Source organism: Geotrypetes seraphini, chromosome 8, assembly GCF_902459505.1.
Source record: "Geotrypetes seraphini chromosome 8, aGeoSer1.1, whole genome shotgun sequence".
NCBI lineage: Eukaryota > Metazoa > Chordata > Amphibia > Gymnophiona > Dermophiidae > Geotrypetes > Geotrypetes seraphini.
This window is the reverse complement of record NC_047091.1, coordinates 63,610,070-63,630,281: the sequence shown is the minus strand read 5'-3', so window position 1 is coordinate 63,630,281 and position 20,212 is coordinate 63,610,070. Positions and strand designations below refer to the sequence as shown.

Below are 20,212 nucleotides of genomic sequence, written 5' to 3'. Positions count from 1 at the left end.
ATATATCAATAGGCAATGTCTGTGCACAAGGACAAGCAGAGACACAGAAGGATCATCCTACTTACAAGCTACAAGCTATCCCTGGGATATTTGACTGTCCTGGAAGCTCTGAATCTTCTCAATAAACAGATGGGAAGTGGCAGAGAAAGAGGTGAATGGTTTCTGTGTAGGCAGCGAGAATTCCAAGGTACTAGGTTCCAGTGCTGAGGCTCATCATACCATCTTGCACCCTATGAACTGTCACTAGCTACAGCCAGTGTCTGACAGGAACACTACAGTTCAAGACAAAAGAAGGGCACTAATGTCCCTTGACTCAACCAGTGAGGGCATCAAAATGTCCTTACAGAGTTAAACATGTATAATAAAAAATATATTATATATTATAAATACAATTTTCACTTTACAAAAATTAAAATGGCGCACATTTTTCATTAGTAGCTCAAGGCAAATTACATTTAGGTACACTAGGTATTTCCCTGTCCCTAAAAGGCTTACAATCTACAGGGCATAGTTATCAATATGGCTTACCATCAAAACATGCTATTTTACCACTAACTTGTGCTAGTTTAGCACAGATCCCATTTCAAGTAAAGAAATTACTCTTATAGTTTAACAGTAAGATAATGTCAGTGGTAGCTCATGCCGATAACTTCCTTCCTAAGTTTGTACCTAAGGCAATAGAAGGTTAAGGTGACTTGTTCAAAATCACAAGCAGCAGCAGTAGGATTTAAACCCTTGTTTCTTTGGTTGCCAGCCCAGTAGTCCAACCACTAAGCTCTTCAATTTTTCTTTCTTTTCTTAATAAGACACACTATATTGGATGTGTGGTTGAAGGTGACAAGACACCGTTGGGAAGAAAAAGGACAAGAATAGGGAGTCAAGAATAAAGATATAAGTTCCATTTGCTCAAGCTAGGCATTGTATTATATACTAAGCTGTTTTCTCATCTTCTGCTGCAACACATTTAATTTCTCCCTGTAAAATGAAAGATGGTAGTCTATCGAGCATGAGCCAGTGCCAACACTTGAGAGTAAACATTGTGGCTGTAATATCACAACCATTTCTAGTTAGATGGTGGAGTGGGATGGAATGTCAACTCATCTAAACGTAGACACTGTCAGTGGCTCAGAAGAAATAAAGGTAGTGAGGAAGGCCTACTGGCCAGTTTAAGTGGTAGTCTAGGAACATTTCAAGCATACGTTTGGCTAGCTGGAGTAGCAAAAGGTCTCCTACTGATTCCTTTGCAAATTAATTTAGATTCTGGGACAGTGGTTCCCAATCTTTTATATAATATAATCCCATTTTTATAGGCAGTGGAATGAGGTGCGCCACTGGGGCTATGGTCAAACCAATAATTTGCCCAACACAGCATCATGTGTTCTACAGCCCCTGCCCATTTTAGTCTTTAAAAATGAATATGACCCACACTTACCTTCCTCTGTCTCATACATTTTCCTCTTCCCTTACTTATCCAAAGCATGAAGGCAGAAGTGATGGGACCAGTAATGAAAATCAGCACAAGGGCCTGTGCATCAGTGTGGACTCACAGACTCCGGGACTCTAAACAGAAAGTCCACACTGGCAGGGTCTGTGAACGTTCACTGATTCACATGCTAACTATAACTACTAGGCTTAGGTCACAGTGGAGGGCCAGCGGGAAAGGGAGCTACTAGCTTTCTGGGACACCATCTACCTATACAATCCCAGTTGACGTACCAAACCATAATTTGGGAACCAATAGTCTGGGCCTTGGACTGGCTGCCTTGTGATATATGAATGTCCATAAATCAAGGTAGTTTTACATGGCAATCTCACTTCTCCCCTCCCTCCACCGCAAAAGTCTATTAATGAAAGTTTGCCTGGCAAATGATGGCCTTATTCCTCTGCAGCAAATAGCAGTGCAGTATCAGATTTCCTTTAATGCTGCAGTCTACTGGACCAGGCATTAGTCCAAATTCAAATTCATTTACTATGGCTGAATTGCAGCCTTCTCCTTGATTCCCTCAAAAGATCTAACTTGGATAAAATAGCACGGGAGCCACATTGTTCCACTTTGAGGCTAATACAATTATTAATCTTTAAAAATCCAGTGAGTTTCTGAGCTTTGATCATATTCCAGTCTCCTTTTTAAAATATTTTCTTTTTCATACTGTGTGATACCAGCTCCTATTACAATCCTCATCTCTCCGTGATATATTCATGTTATATGTGCATCAAGTGATGAAGATTTGTTGTCCTTGATGTGTTCATTTAGGATGCTAGCATAGGGCTCTGATAAAGAGTCCCATCTCTGCTATTTGTACTGCATTCTTGCTTTATGTTTATTAATGCAATGCCTGCAAGAGCTTCCAATGAAGATCCACTTTTCTGCTGTCCATGCAGTATGCATGAATTACATAAATCAGTGTGAGGGCTGCAGTAGACTCACGATTTCAATGTAGGAGTAACACTATTGTTGCAACATGCTTAAATAGCTCTATCATCTCCTTAGGGAATGAATTAAAAATTTATCAGGAAAGGCTGTGATTCTCTATCCCTATAAAAAAATAACCTCTCTCCTGCCCCTCCTCACATACAGCTAGCTTCAAATTAAAGTTACTAAAATTAGAAGGCCATTTGATGAGTCCCTGTACCCATCCCCTTATGCTCTGTGGATGCAGTGGCTACTTGAGCAAATGCCTTTACTTTGTCTAAGGAGAGGTTAATTAAAGATAGGTTGAACATCCCAATCATTCTGAAAAGGTAGCTCCTCAAGCTGGGTTGACTGGAGTTGTGTTGGAGTAGGGCTTAGTTGGACAATGTTTATGGACACATCATAGGGATTATTATCTTCTAGGCCTACCAGAGCAGCTAGCTGGTCATTTGTTTGCTTACAAACACCATGCTGACCTTTGACCTTCAAGACAGAATGCCAGGGAACATAAGCCCACGTTTACTCTCTTTCCATGGCCTCCTTCCCCCTCCAAAGTACTGTATATAAAAACACCCTACAGGTGATGCTGCTGTGTGTGAATGTACAGGGAGCTTCTCAGCTCAAACCAGACTTCCTGTACTGTTCCTTCTTGAGGTTTGAAGTCTAACCAATAATTTTTGCTCCACAGCATAAAATATAAAAATTCAGAAGAAAGCCTGAAATTGACACTGGCCGAGTTTAGATCAGGTGACCACTCTGCAATAACGTGCTGACAGTGTTCTGCAGAGCTGCTGCCACCTTCTTGGAGGTCTTGCGTAGCAGAGGGCTCTGGGGATGCTGCTCTTTCAAGTGCAGGACACTGGCCTCCTGGCTGTCTGCTGTAAAGCCACATGCCTCACAAACATACAATTTTGTGCGCCGTTCTTTGTAGGCATAGTGTTGTTGCACACCATGGATTTTCTTTAAATGGGACTCCAATGAGCAGCGCTGGGTGAATGCTTTGTCACAAAGGCTGCACTTGTAAGGTCGGACACCTGCAAAGGGTTGGGTTGGAAGAATAGGAGGGAGAAACCAACACATGTAGAAAATTATTACCTATGCACCAAAAGCCATCAGATGGCACCATTCAGACATGCAAACTGGGCCTGATTCTATAAACAGCGCCTAGCAGCACCTAACTTGTAAGCGCCACTCCACAATCAACCACACGGTTCCATTTACAGAATCACGCTTAGCGGCAGGTACCAATACATTAGCCATGTTTTACCTGGCGCCTACTTCAGATGCCTAGCGATATCTAAATTTACCACGCCTACTTTTCAGGTAGGCATCAGAGAGCATCTCAACTTAGGCATCGCTAGGCACTGCACCGATATCCACATGCAACCTAAAATTATCAGTTTAAAAAATTTGCTTTTTAATGGGTTTTTAATGGCATTAAACCCATTAAAAAAAAAATTTAAGTTGCACAAAAATAGTTAGGCATTGCTAGGCATCCATAATTAGAGCACCGTTTATAGAATTTTCACCACTGTCTCAAGTCTTGTACAGCACAGTCCTGTCCAGGGCAAATTCTGTTTCCCACTGGGTTACTACATGAAAGATGTGTCTCCCTTCTCCTCTAAAGTAAGTTTAGAAAAAAAATTATTATTATTAATTTTTAAGTTAAAAAAAAACCAAGACAACTACACCCCCTCAATTTTTTTTTCCAAAGTGGCTGAACACAAAGGGTCAGATTCTAAAAACGGTGCTCAAAATTAAGCTCTATGTGCTATTCTGTAAAAGGTGTGTCCCCTTTACAGAATAGCACTTAAGCATGGATCTTACTCCCAACCCGGTTTATGTAAAATCTGCTTTTATTGATTATCAAGAAACTTACAACCAGCAGTATATAACCACAGGGCCAGATTAAAGGGTAAGCCAAGTAGGCACGGGCCTAGGGCCCTAAATGGGCAGGTGGGCCCGCCGCTGGAACCAACCTCCCTATTCTGCCACTGCTACTTTTCTTAACCAGCAGCAGTGGCAGCAAATCTTTAAATGAAGTGTTCAACCCGCGGCCCAGCTTGTGCTCCCTCAAACACGGCCTTCTCTCTTCCTTTCTTCCATGCCTCCCTCCAGTGTGTGCTTTGTTTTTGCCCAGCTCCCTTGGTACCTGTTCAAAGCCGTGGGCATCGGCTCCTCTTGCGATCTGCGGCTGCGTCGGAAGCGTTCCCTCTGATGTCATGACGTCAGAGAGAAAGATTTCGATGCAGCCGCATATCACAAGAGGAGCAGACGCCCGCAGCTTTGAACAGGCAGCAAGGAGCCGGCCAGAAACGAAGCACGCGCCGGAGGGAGGCGCAAAAGAAATGCTAATACTGCGGCATAGGGGAGTGGGGGAAGGGGGAGAAATGCTGCTGCTGCGGCGGGAGGGGGTAAAAATGCTGCTGAAGGTGAGAAGGGGAAGAAATGCTGCTGCTGCACAGGGAGGGGAGGGACAAATGCTGCTGCTGCACAGGGAAAGGGGGGACAAAAATGCTGCTGCTGCACCCAATTGGGGAGAGAGAGGGAAGAAGGGAGAAGGAAAAGGGAGAGGAATGAGAGATGCCAAGTCCATGGGAGGGAGGGAAAGAAAAGGAGATACCAGACCATGGATGGGGAGGAAGAGATGCCAGGGCATGGGGAAGGAGACATATGCCAGACCAGGAGAAAGGAAGGAAGAAGTGAGGGAGAGAAAGGAAGGAGAGGAGATGCCAGATAATGGAGGGGGAGTTGGAAGGAGAGGAGAGAGATGCCTAGGCATGGAGGGAGGGAAGGGATGGAGATAGAGATGCCAGACCATGGGATGGAGTGGGAAGGAAGGAAAGGAGAAGAGAGAGATGCCACAGCATAGGGGAGGGGGGTGGAGAAAAATGGAGAGGGGGTGAAGCTGAAATGAATCATGTATAAAGGAGAGAAGGGGCACAGGATAAACAGTTTATGGAAGGAGCATAGAAAGAGGGTAGATATCATATGGAATGGGGAGAGGGCAGACAGTGGATGGAAGGGGCAGAGAGAGAGAGGGCAGACAGTAGATGGAAGGGGCTGATGCTGCATGGAAGACAGGGAGAGGACAGATGCTGGCTAGAAAGAAGAGAGTGAAGACAAGATGATTAAAGCAGAAATGACAAAAGGTAGAAAAAAGATTTTTTTGCTGCTTTAGTATAAAATAGTATTGAAGTTGTATTGATAAAACTTTTAAAACCAATAATAAGGTAATATTTTTATTGGACTAATTTTACTACATTTTTTTACTAACTTTTAGAGACCAAAACCCCCTTTCTCAGGTCAGGACAGTATAATGTAACAGCAGTATACTATATTGACCTGAAGAAGGCTATGGCTTCTGAAAGTTAATTGAAAAATGAATTAGTCATATAAAATGGTATATTCTTATTTTCAGTTTTTGTGATTTTTATTTCTTAATTTGTAAAGTGGTGATTGTCAGTTTCTTCAAATTTACATCTGCTATTATTTATATTTTGCAGAGTATTAGGGGGCTATATGTCATTGTTTCTGTGGTGTTTCACTGTATGCAGTTTGGCTTCTTGGCGGTTCAGTTTAACCTTTATCTATATATTTCTGTTTTTAGTTTGTGATTACGTATTCCATACTAGGTGAGGGTGTATCTGTGTTCTGTGTGTATGAAAGACATGGTTTCTGTTAGAGATGACTAGCCTTGTTTGGCGAAATGCATCAAGCATGGTTCTTGGGAGCGCCTTGAATAAACCTGATTTGAATCTCCTTATTTTCTGCCGATCTTTTTTTTCATGTTAGATTCTTTGGTGGACTGCTTGCCTTGCTAGTCAGTTGGTGTAAGGTGATGTAGATACGGTATGCTGATTAGCGCAGAAATGTCCACTCTTCTACCTCAGACAAAAACTAAAAAATAATTTTTAGGATGTAGACAGCGCACACACATTTGGAACTTACCATAGGGTACCTGCATACACCCTGTAGTAAGCCCTTTTAAAATGTGGTAAGCATATACTAGTGCTTAGTAAAAGGACCTCTTTGTTACATTAGAGACATGATTGACATGGAGTACTGTGTCACACTGTCAAGTCAGCTCCTATATGCATCATCTTACCCAATAGCTAGGCATCAGAGTTAGTTTAAAATTTACAAAATCAATTTGCATATCTTGATTCATGCATTTATAACACCAAAACTTGACCATTATAACATCATGTACATGGGAAATTCGAAAAACAAACTTAGAAGGCTTCGAACTATTGGCAATGATTACAAGTTTGTAGGGCCCATGGGGAGGACCGAGAAAGGTAAGATGGTGATGGCAGACCCACAGGGGAGAGAGAGGGGAGAGGCTGCTCATGGATGTATGGAAGGGAAGAGAGAGGGCAACATGCCATGAACAGAAGAGGAAGAAAGGGAGAGAGAGAAATGCAGCAAATGGATGGAAATGGAGGGAAGTGGTAGAAAACTAGATAGATTTGGAAGGAGGCAAAAAATGGAAGAACCGGAGACTGGGAGCAAGATGATCAGAAAAAAATCACCAAAGGTAGGAAAAAATATTTTCTTTTCAATTAGTGATTAAATGATATCTGTTTTGAGAAAATGCATTTCTTTCTATTTCTCTGGTGTTGCACTGCATGCAGAGTCTGGCATCTTGGATCTCAATTTAATTTTTGCCTACATTAATACTTTTAGTTTGTGGTTGTTTATCCTGTTTTTAAACAGGGGCTATCTGTGCTCTGCATGTGTGACTGAGGCTAGAATGGAGTGTTGTGGAAGAGTATGAGAAAGAGAGGAAGGAGATCTTAGGGGTTTGAGTGAGGATGGAAATGGAAAGGCAATAGGAGATTGGGTTGAAGGTAAGACACAGAATGTTTAGGGTACAAGGGAATGGAGGAGATACAGGGATAGAGCTGAGGCTGATGAGGGGATAAGTGGTGGAAGGTAAATGAGGGCTGAGAGGGTAAATACAAAGGATAGAAATGGGGGATTAGAGAGTGGATGAAAAATAGAGGGGAGATTAGATGACTGGGGAAGGAGAAAGCCAGCGGGAACAATGGGCTTGCTGGAGAGGGAATGAGAGGGAGATGAAAAAAGCTGGTAGGTAGATGAGAGCTAAAAAGAACACAACTAAAGGTTAAGGGGATTGAGGGGTACAGATAGAAGTAGAGGTAGGTTATAGAAATGGTCAGGAACCACTTCACAGGTCATAGACCTGATGGGCCGCCGCGGGAGTGGACCGCTGGGCGCAATGGACCTCTGGTCTGACCCAGTGGAGGCAACTTCTTATGTTCTTAACTAGAGTTGAATAACTCACTGGTTCAAGACTCATATGCCTTTCTATTAGAAAGAAGATTATGGAGGGAAGAACCTAATCTTCCCTTCTAAAAAGGATAGCTCCATTGTTGAGGAATATAGAGTTTGTAATATAGAACTGGACCTTCAGGTTTATATAAAATTCTGTCCAGCCCTGTACAGAATCTAGGCCACTCCCATACAGAAGAAATTTGTTGAATAACGCTATCAATTATAATGCTAATTTAAAGGAATATGTGGGGGGAAGAGAAATATGATATGCAAAAATGTCATTGTGACTTGCCCTCTCGTCATACCTAGTTGCCCCCCTTTTGCCACCTCAAATATTTCTGTCTAGAGAAGCCACTGTGTACTGTATATTTACACCTGCATATATTTTATAAACTAGCCCTCTAATTCTATAAAAGGCATGCATGGTTATGAATGCAACTGCATGCATAATTATAGAATAAGTAATTAAAATTACACACATAAGTGGCACTAATTATCCCTTGATCGACACTTAATTAGTAATATGTATAATTAACTTTAACTAACACCATTTAGCACCAAATTGCAGTTACGTACGTGACTTATGACCCTGTTCTATAATGTGCATCCATAAATTTTGGTGCAATTTCATCAGATGACTAAAATCATCCGACTCTTGTATAAATGGTATGTTGGCACCATATTTGAATTGTTATGAATATGAAGATTTGAACAGTGAAAAGTTTAGATAACTAAAATTTTATTACTGAATTTTGTGCTGGAATGCTTGTAAAGGTCAGACACCAATGATATAATTTTTGCAAGGAACCTCTACCCTGAAGCAGTTAACTACGAAATGTGACCATGTCGGGGTGGGGGAGGGGTGTCTAAACACACTGCTTTACTGATAAGACTTAAGATAAGTGATATGCGCTTTATTAATATAATGTGAAGTATCATGAAGATTGAAGTCAATGAAAGAAAACCTTTAGGGGAACCCTACCCCCCTCAGGACTAATGACAATTCGGATGCAATAGTAGCAGTAAAAAGTGTGTGCTGCTTGCACAGTCTGAGGTTCTGGCTTCTATAAAAATTATTTATGAAAGGCTATTGATGAATGTATTTTGTTAATTGTCTAACACGTAATGCACAGGGGGCATTCATGTGAGAGGGGCATGTACATTATACAGTAGAATGTTATCAGTTACATGTGCAAGATGCTGCATTTAGGGGGCGTGCATTTACACCAGCCACACACATAATTGCTTGTGCCTAAATGTTGGCACATAAATTGCCCTGCCCGTCAGGCTCTGCACCCAGCCCCCTCTCTGCCAGGCATTGCACCCAGCCCCCTTCTCTCCCTCCCCTGCCAGACACTGCACCCAGTCCCCTTCCTGTCAGGCACCTCACCCAGCCCCCCTTTCCTCCCTCCCTCCCTCCCCTGCCAGGCACTGCACCCAGCCCCATTCCCTCCTTCCCCTGTCAGGCACTGCACCCAATCCCCCTTCCTTCCTTCCCTCCCTCCCCTGACAGGCTCTGCATCCATCCCCCCTCCCTCCCCTGTCTTCGTACCTCCTCTGCCGATCCCTGGTGGTCCAGAGGTGCAGCAGGCAGGATCGAGCTTTCTGCGCTCCTGCTCCACTGCTAACTCAGTCGGTGGTGGTTTCCGCGAGATCTGGTTTCTTCAGCCGCTGAGTGGCACCAAACAGGAGGGCGCTTTGGCGCTCCTACTCAGCGCTGAGCAGCTTCTTGACTGGCTCCCATGAATTCTTGCAAGAATTTGCGGGAACCAGTCAGGAAGCCGCTCAGCGTCGAGCAGCAGCACCAATGCGCTCTCCTGCTCGGTGCCACTCAGCAGCTAAAGAAACCCGATCTCACGGCAGCCACCACCACCAACCGGGTTAGCAGTGGGGCAGGAGTGCGGAAAGCTCACTCCTGTTCTCTGCATCACCAGGGATCGGCAGAGATCGGCAGAGGAGATTCAAGGACAGGGTGCAGATCCTGGCGGCGGCCAGCAATAATTCTGGGAGGGGGGGGCGCTGGCCTGAATATAAACTGGGACCCCCATTTTTGGGCCAATTTTTTGGCTCAAAAATCCCAATTTATATTAGAGTATATACGGTAATTGCCATTATACAGTAGAATTCATGCTTTAAAACAAAGAGACAAGAATTCATGCTTAAAGCATAAACTTTTGGTACTGAAGGGTAGTTTCATAAATTGAACCTCATGTGTACACATTAAAATTCAGCCTCTGCCCAAACTAAGCCCCTTGAAATGCCTATGTGCAGTGCACATATAATCTAATTTAATCTAATATTTGTGTGTCATGCACACGTAAACAGGCTCTAGGCGACTTGAGGAAAAGAAGAGGATTAGGGTGGGAGGGAGGAGTGGAAGGGGGACAGGAAACATAAAACTTAGGCGAATTAAGTAAAGGTCAGGTGCTTATGATGATCTTAGAAGAATTAGTTGTCGAAGAGTGAAGTTTTCAGTTTCTTTTGGAATAGGGTATAGCTGGTTTCTATTAGAACATAAGAATAGCCATACTTGGTCATACCAATGGTCAATTTAGCTCAGTATCCTGTTTCCATAGTGGCCACTTCAGGTCACAAGTACCTGGCAGAAACCCAGAGAGTATCAACAATCCATACTACCGATCCCAGGGCAAGCAGTGGCTTCATCCATGTCTTACATGTATTTGACTGAATACATTTATAAATTAATGTTGCAGGTGTGGCTTACTGGTAGGGCTGCTGCCTCTGCACCCAGAGGTTGTGAGATCAAATCCCAGTGCTGTCCTTGTGACCCTGGGCAAGTCACTTAATCCTCCAGTGCCCACCACTTTGAATGTCAGCCTTGAATGCCAAAGCCACAAAAAAGCGGTATACAAGTTCCCATTCCCTTTCCTGTGGATAAAGCATATCCTTTATAAAATTGATCCACCATATGGCTAAAAAGCTAAAGGCAAAGTATGCTCCTAAACTGACCCTTCTAAAATCTGACTAGGAGTTGGATGCCTCAAGTTATGCTAAGTATCTGGAAGACCAGGTTTCACTCAGAGAAATAGGGTGAAGTAGGGGGAGGTGGGAGCAGTAGCTATAGAGACAATACCTTAGCAACCTTCAATTCTGCTTTTCCCTGCAGCCTGTTATCTGGCTAAGTTTCCTTATGAATGTCTGACTAATCGGCTGCAGGGGAGAGGCAGGAGCAGTAGCTATAAAGACAGTGCCTTATCAACTTTCAGACCTGCTTTTCCCTGCAGGCTAAGCATCTTTATGAATATCTGACCAATGGGTTATGGGAGAGGCGGGAGCAGTAGCTATAAAGACAGTGCCTTATTAACCTTCAGTCCTGCTTTTCCCTGAAGCCTATAGCTGGCTAAGCTTCTAAGCTTCAGTAGAAATGCCTGACCAATGGGCTGCAATGAGAGGTGGGAACATCGGAAAAAAATACCCCAAAGGAATTTTGCCGAACTCCATACTTAGCTAAATCACTTTCTCACACCTGAAAACTGTACATTCACCCCATTTTATGAAAAACCTTAGGGCATCTCAATGGCCACGAATCTGGACTTGGAGGATAAGATGTACGGTGTCGGAATCTATGAGACAAACATGGTTTTTCTTATTATATAGAGCATTTTGGACCCCAGTTCGTTTACAGAAATTAGATAGTTCAAAGTCTAATAGATGCTGGCATTGTCATCTTGAAGCTGGGACTTTGGATCATTTATTATACTATTGTCCCTTGGTACTTAAATTTTGGAGATCTATTTGGGATCAAGGGAACAATATATTAGAAAATCCAGTGGCATTGACGTATGATACCATCCTATTTGGTACGTTAATGAGGGCTAAAAGCCAAATATCTGCTCGAAATAACAAACTTCTCTTTATAATGACAAGGGGTTGCCATACAACTTATTTTGAGGAATTAGAAGAACTGTGATAGATTAAATTACACTTTCTGGTGGGAATCTCTTTGCTATACTTTTAAAATGGAACGTATGATGGCCATACAACAGGGATATTATAAGAAATTTATGGATGTTTGGGAGCCATTGACAGAATTCTGCAAGGAGTGATTGTTGATTTTGCCCTGTGATCATGCACGTCTAGGAAGGGTGGGGAATTATTTCTATTTAGAGTGCAATTGTTGGTCATGTATAAAGGGGGAGGTTGATATATGTATTTGTCATAAATATAATTTGATAGAATTTAAGTGTTGTTAAGGTGTAAAATGTCAGTAAAATATGTGGCACTTATTTTTGGCTTTAAAATGAATAAAGATATTTAAAAAAAAGAAAATCCTTAGGGCCGTTTTCAAGATAACATTTATCTACATACAGACAGACATACAACTATTGCTTGCTTTATAGCAATGTTTCTCAACTCGGTCCTGGAGTACCCCTTTGCCAGTCAGGTTTTCAGGATATCCACATTGAATTTGCATAAACTTGATTTGCATATATTGCCTCCATTATATGCAAATGTCTTTCATGCATATTCATTGTGGATATCTTGAAAACCTGAATGGCAAGGGAGTACTCCAGGACTGAGTTGAGAAATACTACTTTATAGTATAGGATAGCTTCACTAGGTTTCTAAAGCTAGTATCCCAAAAAGCACGTGGCAGCAAGGGTGGGGAGAAAAAGGAGCTACTAAGCACCATTTTTCAAGCACAAAAAGGGACAATTCTACAACTGTGTGCCTTCATATAGGCATTTTAAGGTAAAAGTTTATTATGTAACAGACCCTAGGTGCCAGGGTTTTATTCTAGAATACCAACATAATCAGTATTGATGTACTTAATATTAAGGCACCCACCAGTTATAGAGCTGGTATCCGAGTTTATTTAGATTTTACTATACTGCCAATTGGGCAGGGCATCTGGGAAGTCTACAGTCTAATAAGGCATGAATAGTCAAGAAAAAGAAGCTGGGAAAAGGGCTAAGAGTAGAAAGGAACAAAAAAAGGGAGGGGTATGGTATAATGAATTACATATTATCAGATAGGAAAGAAGGTGGACAACAGGATAGAAGGATAAGGGGTTTACATGTGTCAAACAGGTCACCGTGAAAAGGAGCATTGGGCTTGAGAATCAGTTGAATGCATCACTAAATAATATGTTTTCAATTGTGATTTGAAGTTCTGGAAGAGAATCAATCTGATGTAAATGACAGGAAAGGGCATTCCAAAGAGTGGGGCAATTATTGAGAAGATAAGAGTAGCACATTATTTCTCTTAAGGTAGGGATAAGTAAGATGTTCTGTTGAGATGATCGTAGTGCCTAGATGGACAATAAGGTGTGAGAAAGCAGACTAGAAAGGCTGGAATGCCAGTTAGTTTAAATTATAAAGACTAGAAGTAGTATCTTATAGACTATTTGATGAGTTATGGGAAGCCAATGAGAATTTTTTTTAGCGGGAGGGGGGAGTAACATGAGCAAATTTTTTTCTGCCAGTAATTAGACTGATGGATGTGTTCTGGTCATTTGAAGTCAATGAAAATCTTTCTGTCTCCAACAAACTATTATTAATCTTGACTGGGGTTGCTATTCAGCATATCACCAATAACTAGAAAAATTATACTAATCTTAATTATACATTTTGTTTTATTCAATTTTTATTAGAATTTTATAATGAAAATAAAACAATATAATCACCACAAGTACATTAATCAAGGATATTACAACCACTCAATAAAGCATACAGAAAAAAAACACAATACAAGTACATCCCAATCCCACCACCCCACATAAAATAAACCAATACAGTCAAAAATAACCTCCAACAAAATCAATACCATGAGGAAATCCCTTTGTTGTTCCTTCAAATAGACTCCCAAATAACCACTTCTCCCCTCCCATCCCAACCTCCCATCCAACAGAAAGAAAGGATCAAATGCACTGAAATATTTTATCCCAAGTCCGCCTTTGGAAGTCATAATAACCATAATGCTTAGCAGCTATACATTCCATCTGTGCAAGTTTTCGCAATTTCTCTAACCATTCCTCCTCTGGTGGAGCAGCTAGCTTCTTCCAATACAATGCTATCAAACATTTGGCTGCTGCCAATCCCATTCGAACTAGTTTTGTCTGCCAAGGAGCATCTCTAACATTATGTAATCCGAGCAGACAAACCTGAGGTAAAAGCTGTATCGAGTCCTGGATCCACAATGTCAAAAAGCGGGTAACAGATACCCAAAATTTCTGAATCACCCCACACTCCCACCAAATATGCATAAAAGAGCCAGGGCCTTTACCACATCTCCAGCAAGAATCAGAAACCTGAGGGTACATAATATGCAACCGTTCAGGAGTGAAATACCAGCGTGTTAATATTTTATAAGCATATTCTTGGACTAGTATACAATGAGATGCTTTCTGTACCTCATTACAAATACGGGACCAATCGTCTGCAGAAAAGTGCAGCCGAAGGTCCCGTTCCCACTGTAGCCTAAAAGGAAGGGAAATCACCTCTCTACCTCGCAAAAATTTATAGAGAATGGAAATCGGCCTCGGTACTCTACTCAATAAAACCCATAAATTTTCCAAGGATTCAGATCCCTGAGTATTCCCTTTATCCCAACCTTCCGAGATCATAAAATGTCTCAATTGCATATATGCAAAAAATTCACTCCCCAACCCAGGCTTCTTAGTCACCAAAGCATCGAAAGTAGGTAAGCAACCCCCAATAAGCACATCCCGAAATGTAATAATACCCATAGTTTCCCATCTCCTAAACGCCCCCCTTTCCAATCCTGCAATAAACTGCGGTTCCCCCTTAATATGAGCAAGAGTAGAAAGCCCTCTACCACTCTTCTCCCTATGACACAGAGATCCCCACATCCGTACCAGATGACAAAAAAATGGATTCCTTTGCCCCTGCAATCGCTCCGAAACCGAAAAGGAGGTCCACAACCAAGTATGCAGAGTACAATGAGGAACATAGCTTTGTTCAATTTGAACCCCGGGTTTAAACTCAGCAATCTTCCAATCTAAAATAAAGCGAAGTTGTGCCGCCTCATAATACCAGTGCAGATTGGGCACTGCCCTTCCTCCATCCTCCCGAGCAGACCAAAGTACTTGTTGACTCAACCTGGGGTGTTTCCCCTGCCAATAAAAAAGCGAAATTCCTTGTGCAATATCTTCAAAAGTCCCCTAGGCACCGCTATGGGAAGTGTTTGAAATAAGAATAATAAACGGGGTAAGACATTCATTTTGATAACTGCTATACGCCCCCACCAGGACAACCACAAACCCTTCCAAGTTTGCATATCCGTCCGCACTAAGCGTACTATCCTAGAATAATTAAGATCATAAAGACGCGATAAATCAGATGGAATCAAAATACCGAGATACCGAAGATGACCCCTTACTCGCCTTACCGGAAAGGTATCCACCAACCTCTGCACCTCCTCCTCCTCCAAAGAAATATTCAAAAATTCAGACTTGTCCATGTTGATCGTAAAACCAGACAGACCTTTAAATTTCCTAAATACCTCCAGTAACTCAGGAAAAGTAGCCTCCGGATCTGTCACATAGAAAAGAATATCATCCGCAAATAGCGCTAATTTATGTTCCCGTCCCCCCAATTGGATTCCCCTAACTGCCCCCAGGTCCCGAATATAACAAGCCAAGGGTTCTAAATACAAAGCAAAAAGTAAAGGGGAGAGTGGGCAACCCTGTCTGGTCCCTCTAGTAATAGTAAAGAAGTCTGTATAAAGCCCATTAATTTTAATACAAGCCCTGGGTGTCAAATAAAAATTCCATATCCACCTCTCAAACAGTCCCCCTATTCCCATCCGTTCCATTACTGCCCATAAAAATTCCCAACTGACCTGATCCAAGGCCTTTTCAGCGTCAATGGACATTAAAACCATTTTACTATGCTGTTGCTGTGCCTCCCAGATCAAATGTAAAGTTCTACGAATATTATCTCCCACTTGACGCCTCTGGATAAATCCAGCCTGATCAACATGGACAAGTCCCGGTAACACCCGTCCCAATCTCAATGCCAACACCTTTGCCAAAATTTTAGCATCAACATTTAATAATGAGATGGGACGATATGCTCTGCACTGCTCCAAATCCTTTCCCGGCTTTAACAATACCGTAATCCCTGCTTCTCCCATAGTAGATGGCAAAGAACCCCCATCTCGCACCCCATTACCAACCCTCACCAACATGGAAACAATCTGCTCCCTAAAGGTCTTGTAGAACACATTTGGTAACCCATCCAACCCCGGAGATTTACCCCCTTTTAAACCCCGTATGACCCCAATCACTTCCCCCTCCGTTATGGGAAGATCTAACCCCTCTTGTTTGGCAATGGGACCATGTCTAAAAAGTCTGTGATCCCAGAACCATCATTCGGGGTGTCTCCACGATACAACGCGGCAAAAATTAATTATACATTTTGATGGAATTCGGTATGCCATATTTTTAAGATGGAAAGAGCAATTGCAATACAGAAAGGGAACTATAATAATTTTATAAAGATCTGGGGGCCATTGGAACGATATTGTAAGGAGTAAACATCATTTTCCTTGGATGAATATATGTACACATTGGGGCTGGGAGTTTTTCTGGAAATTTCACTAAATTATGTGTTTATTATATTTATGATATAATTGATTATAATATTTGAAAGAAGATGGGTGGGACGGGATATAATTTTTATGTTTGTAGAATTATATGAGAATTACAAGTGTTATTGTTGTTACTAATGATATATTCCTGTACGCTTGCTGTAAGTTTTCAAAATGAATAAAGAATATTTAAAAAAAAGAAAATCTTTCTGTCTAATCCCTTTCTAAAGTGAATTACAATAATCGAGCTAATTGAGTATGAGTGTGTGAAACCTCAATAATCTGAGTTCTTTTAGGATACATAAGAGTCCATACTTGAGCTGTTGATTCACATTTACTGTGAACTGCAGAAGGATATCCCTGTAGTTGAGAACTCTTCCCCTTCTGCAGTGGAGCCCAGCATCTTCCTCAGTTGGTACCAAAGAACATAAGAAGAACATAAGTATTGCCTCTGCCGGGTCAGACCAGGGGTCCATCGTGCCGAGCAGCCCGCTCCCACGATGGCCCTCCAGATCCTTGACCTGTAAGTTCCCACCACCTTAATTGTTTATGCCCTAATCCTGAAGTACCCTGTATAGTATCCCTCTATCTATACCCTGTAATCCCTTTCTCCTTCCAGAAGTCATCCAAGCCCTTTATGAAACCCATTATTGTACTCTGTCCTATCACCTCTCCTGGAAGCGCATTCCAGGTGTCCACCACCCTCTGAGTGAAGAGGTACTTCCTAGCATTCGTCTTGAATCTGTCTCCTTTCAGTTTTTCCAAATGCCCTCTTGTTTTTGATGTCCCCGCTAGCCTGAAGAATCTGTCCCTCTCCACCTTCTCTATACCTTTCATGATTTTATAGATCTCTATCATGTCCCCTCTAAGTCTCCGCTTTTCCAGGGTAAAGCGCCCCAGCTTCTCCAGCCTTTCAGTATATGCAAGGTTTTCCATGCCCTTAATCATTTTTGTTGCTCTTCTCTGGACCCTCTCGAGCATCACCATATCCTTCTTAAGGTGCGGCGACCAGTATTGGACGCAGTACTCCAGATGCGAGCACACCATTGCTCTATACAGCAGCAGGATAACTTCCTTCATTCTGGTAGTGATATCTTTTTTGATAATGCCCAACATTCTGTTCGCCTTTTTTGAGTCCGCTGCACATTGTGCCACTGGCTTCATCGTTGTATCCACCAATACCCCCAAGTCTTTTTCAAGTTTGCCTTCCCCCAATACCCTCCCTCCCATCATATAGCTGTACATCGGGTTCCCTTTCACTGTGTGCAAGACTTTACATTTCTCTACATTGAAGCTCATCTGCCATCTTTTTGCCCACTCACCCAGCTTGTTCAGGTCACTTTGTAGATCTTTGCATTCCTCAACAGCATTCCTCAAAAGCAATCAAACTCAACTGAAACATAAGAAAAGAGAAGGAGAGGCACGGGGAACTTCTCTGGCAAAAAAACATTCTGCTCTGTTCTGGAACATATGAGAAAATAGAACAATGATCAATAAACACTTAACAAGTAAACAGAGTAACAAACATTCACATGGGTAACTCAGATCCAACCTGCTAAGGGTAACAAGCATGAGCTATGGGACCCTCCCAAGAGGAAAGAGAAACCCTCAATACCTGAAACACCTTTTCTTTATGTCTCAGGCAGAAATCAGGTGAATCAAAACAAGTCCACATAGGGAGGGTAGTATGGACTCCTGTGTAACCTAACAGAACCCAGATTACTGAGATAAGAACCTAATCTGTCATTCTGTTCTGGATACACAGGAGTCCTAGGGAATGCCATACAACTAGGGAGGGACAGATGAGCCTGCCCAAAGGTGGCATCCTCTTGAGCTGCCACATCCACTCTGTAGAACTTTTGTAAAAGTATGAAGAATAGTCCAAGAAGCAGCTCCGCAGATTTCATCAGGCGAAATGGCCTGGGATTCTGCCCAGGTCACTATACCTCTTTTGTAATGTGCTGCCAGGGAAAGAGGTGGCTGTTTCTTGGCAGAAATGTAGAAAGAGAAAATTGCCATATGGATCCATCTGATAATGGTTGCTTTAGAGTCTGGCCTGCCCCGTCTCGAATGACTGGTCAATACAAAAAGATGATCAGAAAGCATGGAGTCATTAGTCCTCTCCAGGTAGATGAGCTTAAGCAGAAATTTTGGAAAACGGGCATTATTGCTTCAGTTTGATATATCTGGAGTGTTTGATTCAATAGATCATAATGTTATGCTGTGTAGATTAATTGCTATTGGATTGGGTGGAAAGGTGTTGAATTAATTTTCAGGTTTTTTAAGGACAAGAAGGTACTATGTTAAAGGAATTTATGTAAATTCAGAGTACTGGAGTGCAAATTGTAGTGTTTCTCAAGGGTCACCTGCATCTCCTTTGCTTTTTAACTTGTATATGAGCTCTATGGGTGAATGGTTGACAAATTTAGGCATTTTTATTCAAGTTTCAAAGTTTATTGAAATTTTGATGTAAACGCAATATCAAGTATTTTCAATGCGTATAACAATAATAATAATTTGGGGGGACAGATAAAACCTTTTGAAACAATTAACATACAATTTTATCCATAATTGATTAGTGATACATAAAGAAGGCAGGGATAAATTACAATTGTTTAAAAAAAAAAAAAATTTAGAAAAACATTTAGGGAAGAACAGCATCAGGAGGGTTATTATTTTATCTTATGCTGATGATATTTTTATCTTAAGTTCAGCATTGAATAATCAGGAGGCAACTGAGATTTGTTCAAAAGGTAAATTATATTAGTGGATAATTGGGCAGCCAATAATTTCTTACAGCTGAATAAACAAAAAACTAAATTAGTTTGTTTTAGTAATCCAAGTGGGTTTATTGGTCAGACAATAGTACCAAGTACTGGAGAAATTCTTACAATAGAAGAAAAATGTAGGGTTTTGGGAATTATTTTGGATTGTGGTTTGACATTTGAGAATCAAATAAATGGATTGGAAGAGAGACTTTTTTTGTTTGCCCCAGTTAAGGGCAATACGTTCTGTTTTATCTTTAGAGAGTTTTCAAACCGTGGTAAGTGCCATCGTATTGCCTCAGTTGGATTACTGTAATTCTTTACTTTGTGTTGTTACATTACATTTAAAAAATAGATTGCAACTGCTTGATTTTTAGAGCAAAAAATATGACCGGGTTACTCCTCTTCTGAATCAGTTACATTGATTGAAGATTGAGAAGAAAGTAAATTTTAAATTGGTTATACTTATATATAAATTGTTGCAGGGAATGGGACCAGAAGGTTTAATGATGTATATAACTTTCCCAATAAATACAGCTATTGCCCAGTATAAATAGTCATTGAGGCATGGCTATTCTATAAGTTCATATGGTCATTTGAAATTTTTGATTTATAGGAGCCAATAATATAACAGAAAGTGGGTGCTTTCTTTCCTTTATAGCAATGTTTCGCAAACTGTGTGCCACGGCAAGATTCCAGGTATTCTGTGAGATGCCGGGGAGGAGGAGAGGTAAGAGGCATGTCCTGTAGGCAGTCAGCTGGCGCCTCTCCTCCTCTCCACACCTATCCTTCTCCAGCACCCGCCCCTTCCACTAGCGTAGTAATAACAGGCTCTGCACATGCGTGGTTGTCGACGTGATGATGTCACACATGCACATGACATCATTGCATTGATGTCTCCACATTTCTAGATGCCCTCCAGCCGTGCTACTGAGTTTCAGAAAGTTTGCAGAACACTGCTTTATAGAATAGTAACATTGCAGCACAATACATACATACATACATACAATTTAGGTGCAACCTCTTATCTCAGCAACAGAGTTGGTGTAATGCTTGTGCCTGGATGTCTTAAAATACCATAAATATAAATGATAGCATTCTGTAATCTACATGTGCAAACTGTGTGCCCTGCCCATATTCCACCCTTGTGTATGCCCCA

General features: G+C 41.6%; 1 protein-coding gene across 4 annotated transcripts in view; it reads right to left on the bottom strand.

Annotated features, from left to right (window-relative positions):
* Positions 1-359: 359 nt before the first annotated feature.
* The window catches only part of OVOL1 (ovo like transcriptional repressor 1), a 57,610-nt gene continuing 37,757 nt past the window's right edge, over positions 360-20,212 (bottom strand). For all 4 annotated transcript variants that reach the window (XM_033954199.1, XM_033954198.1, XM_033954196.1 and 1 more), the window contains one exon: positions 360-3,447. In XM_033954199.1, coding sequence (XP_033810090.1) covers positions 3,152-3,447 — 296 coding nt within the window. In that variant the 3' untranslated portion in view covers positions 360-3,151. The remainder of the gene's footprint in view (positions 3,448-20,212) is intronic.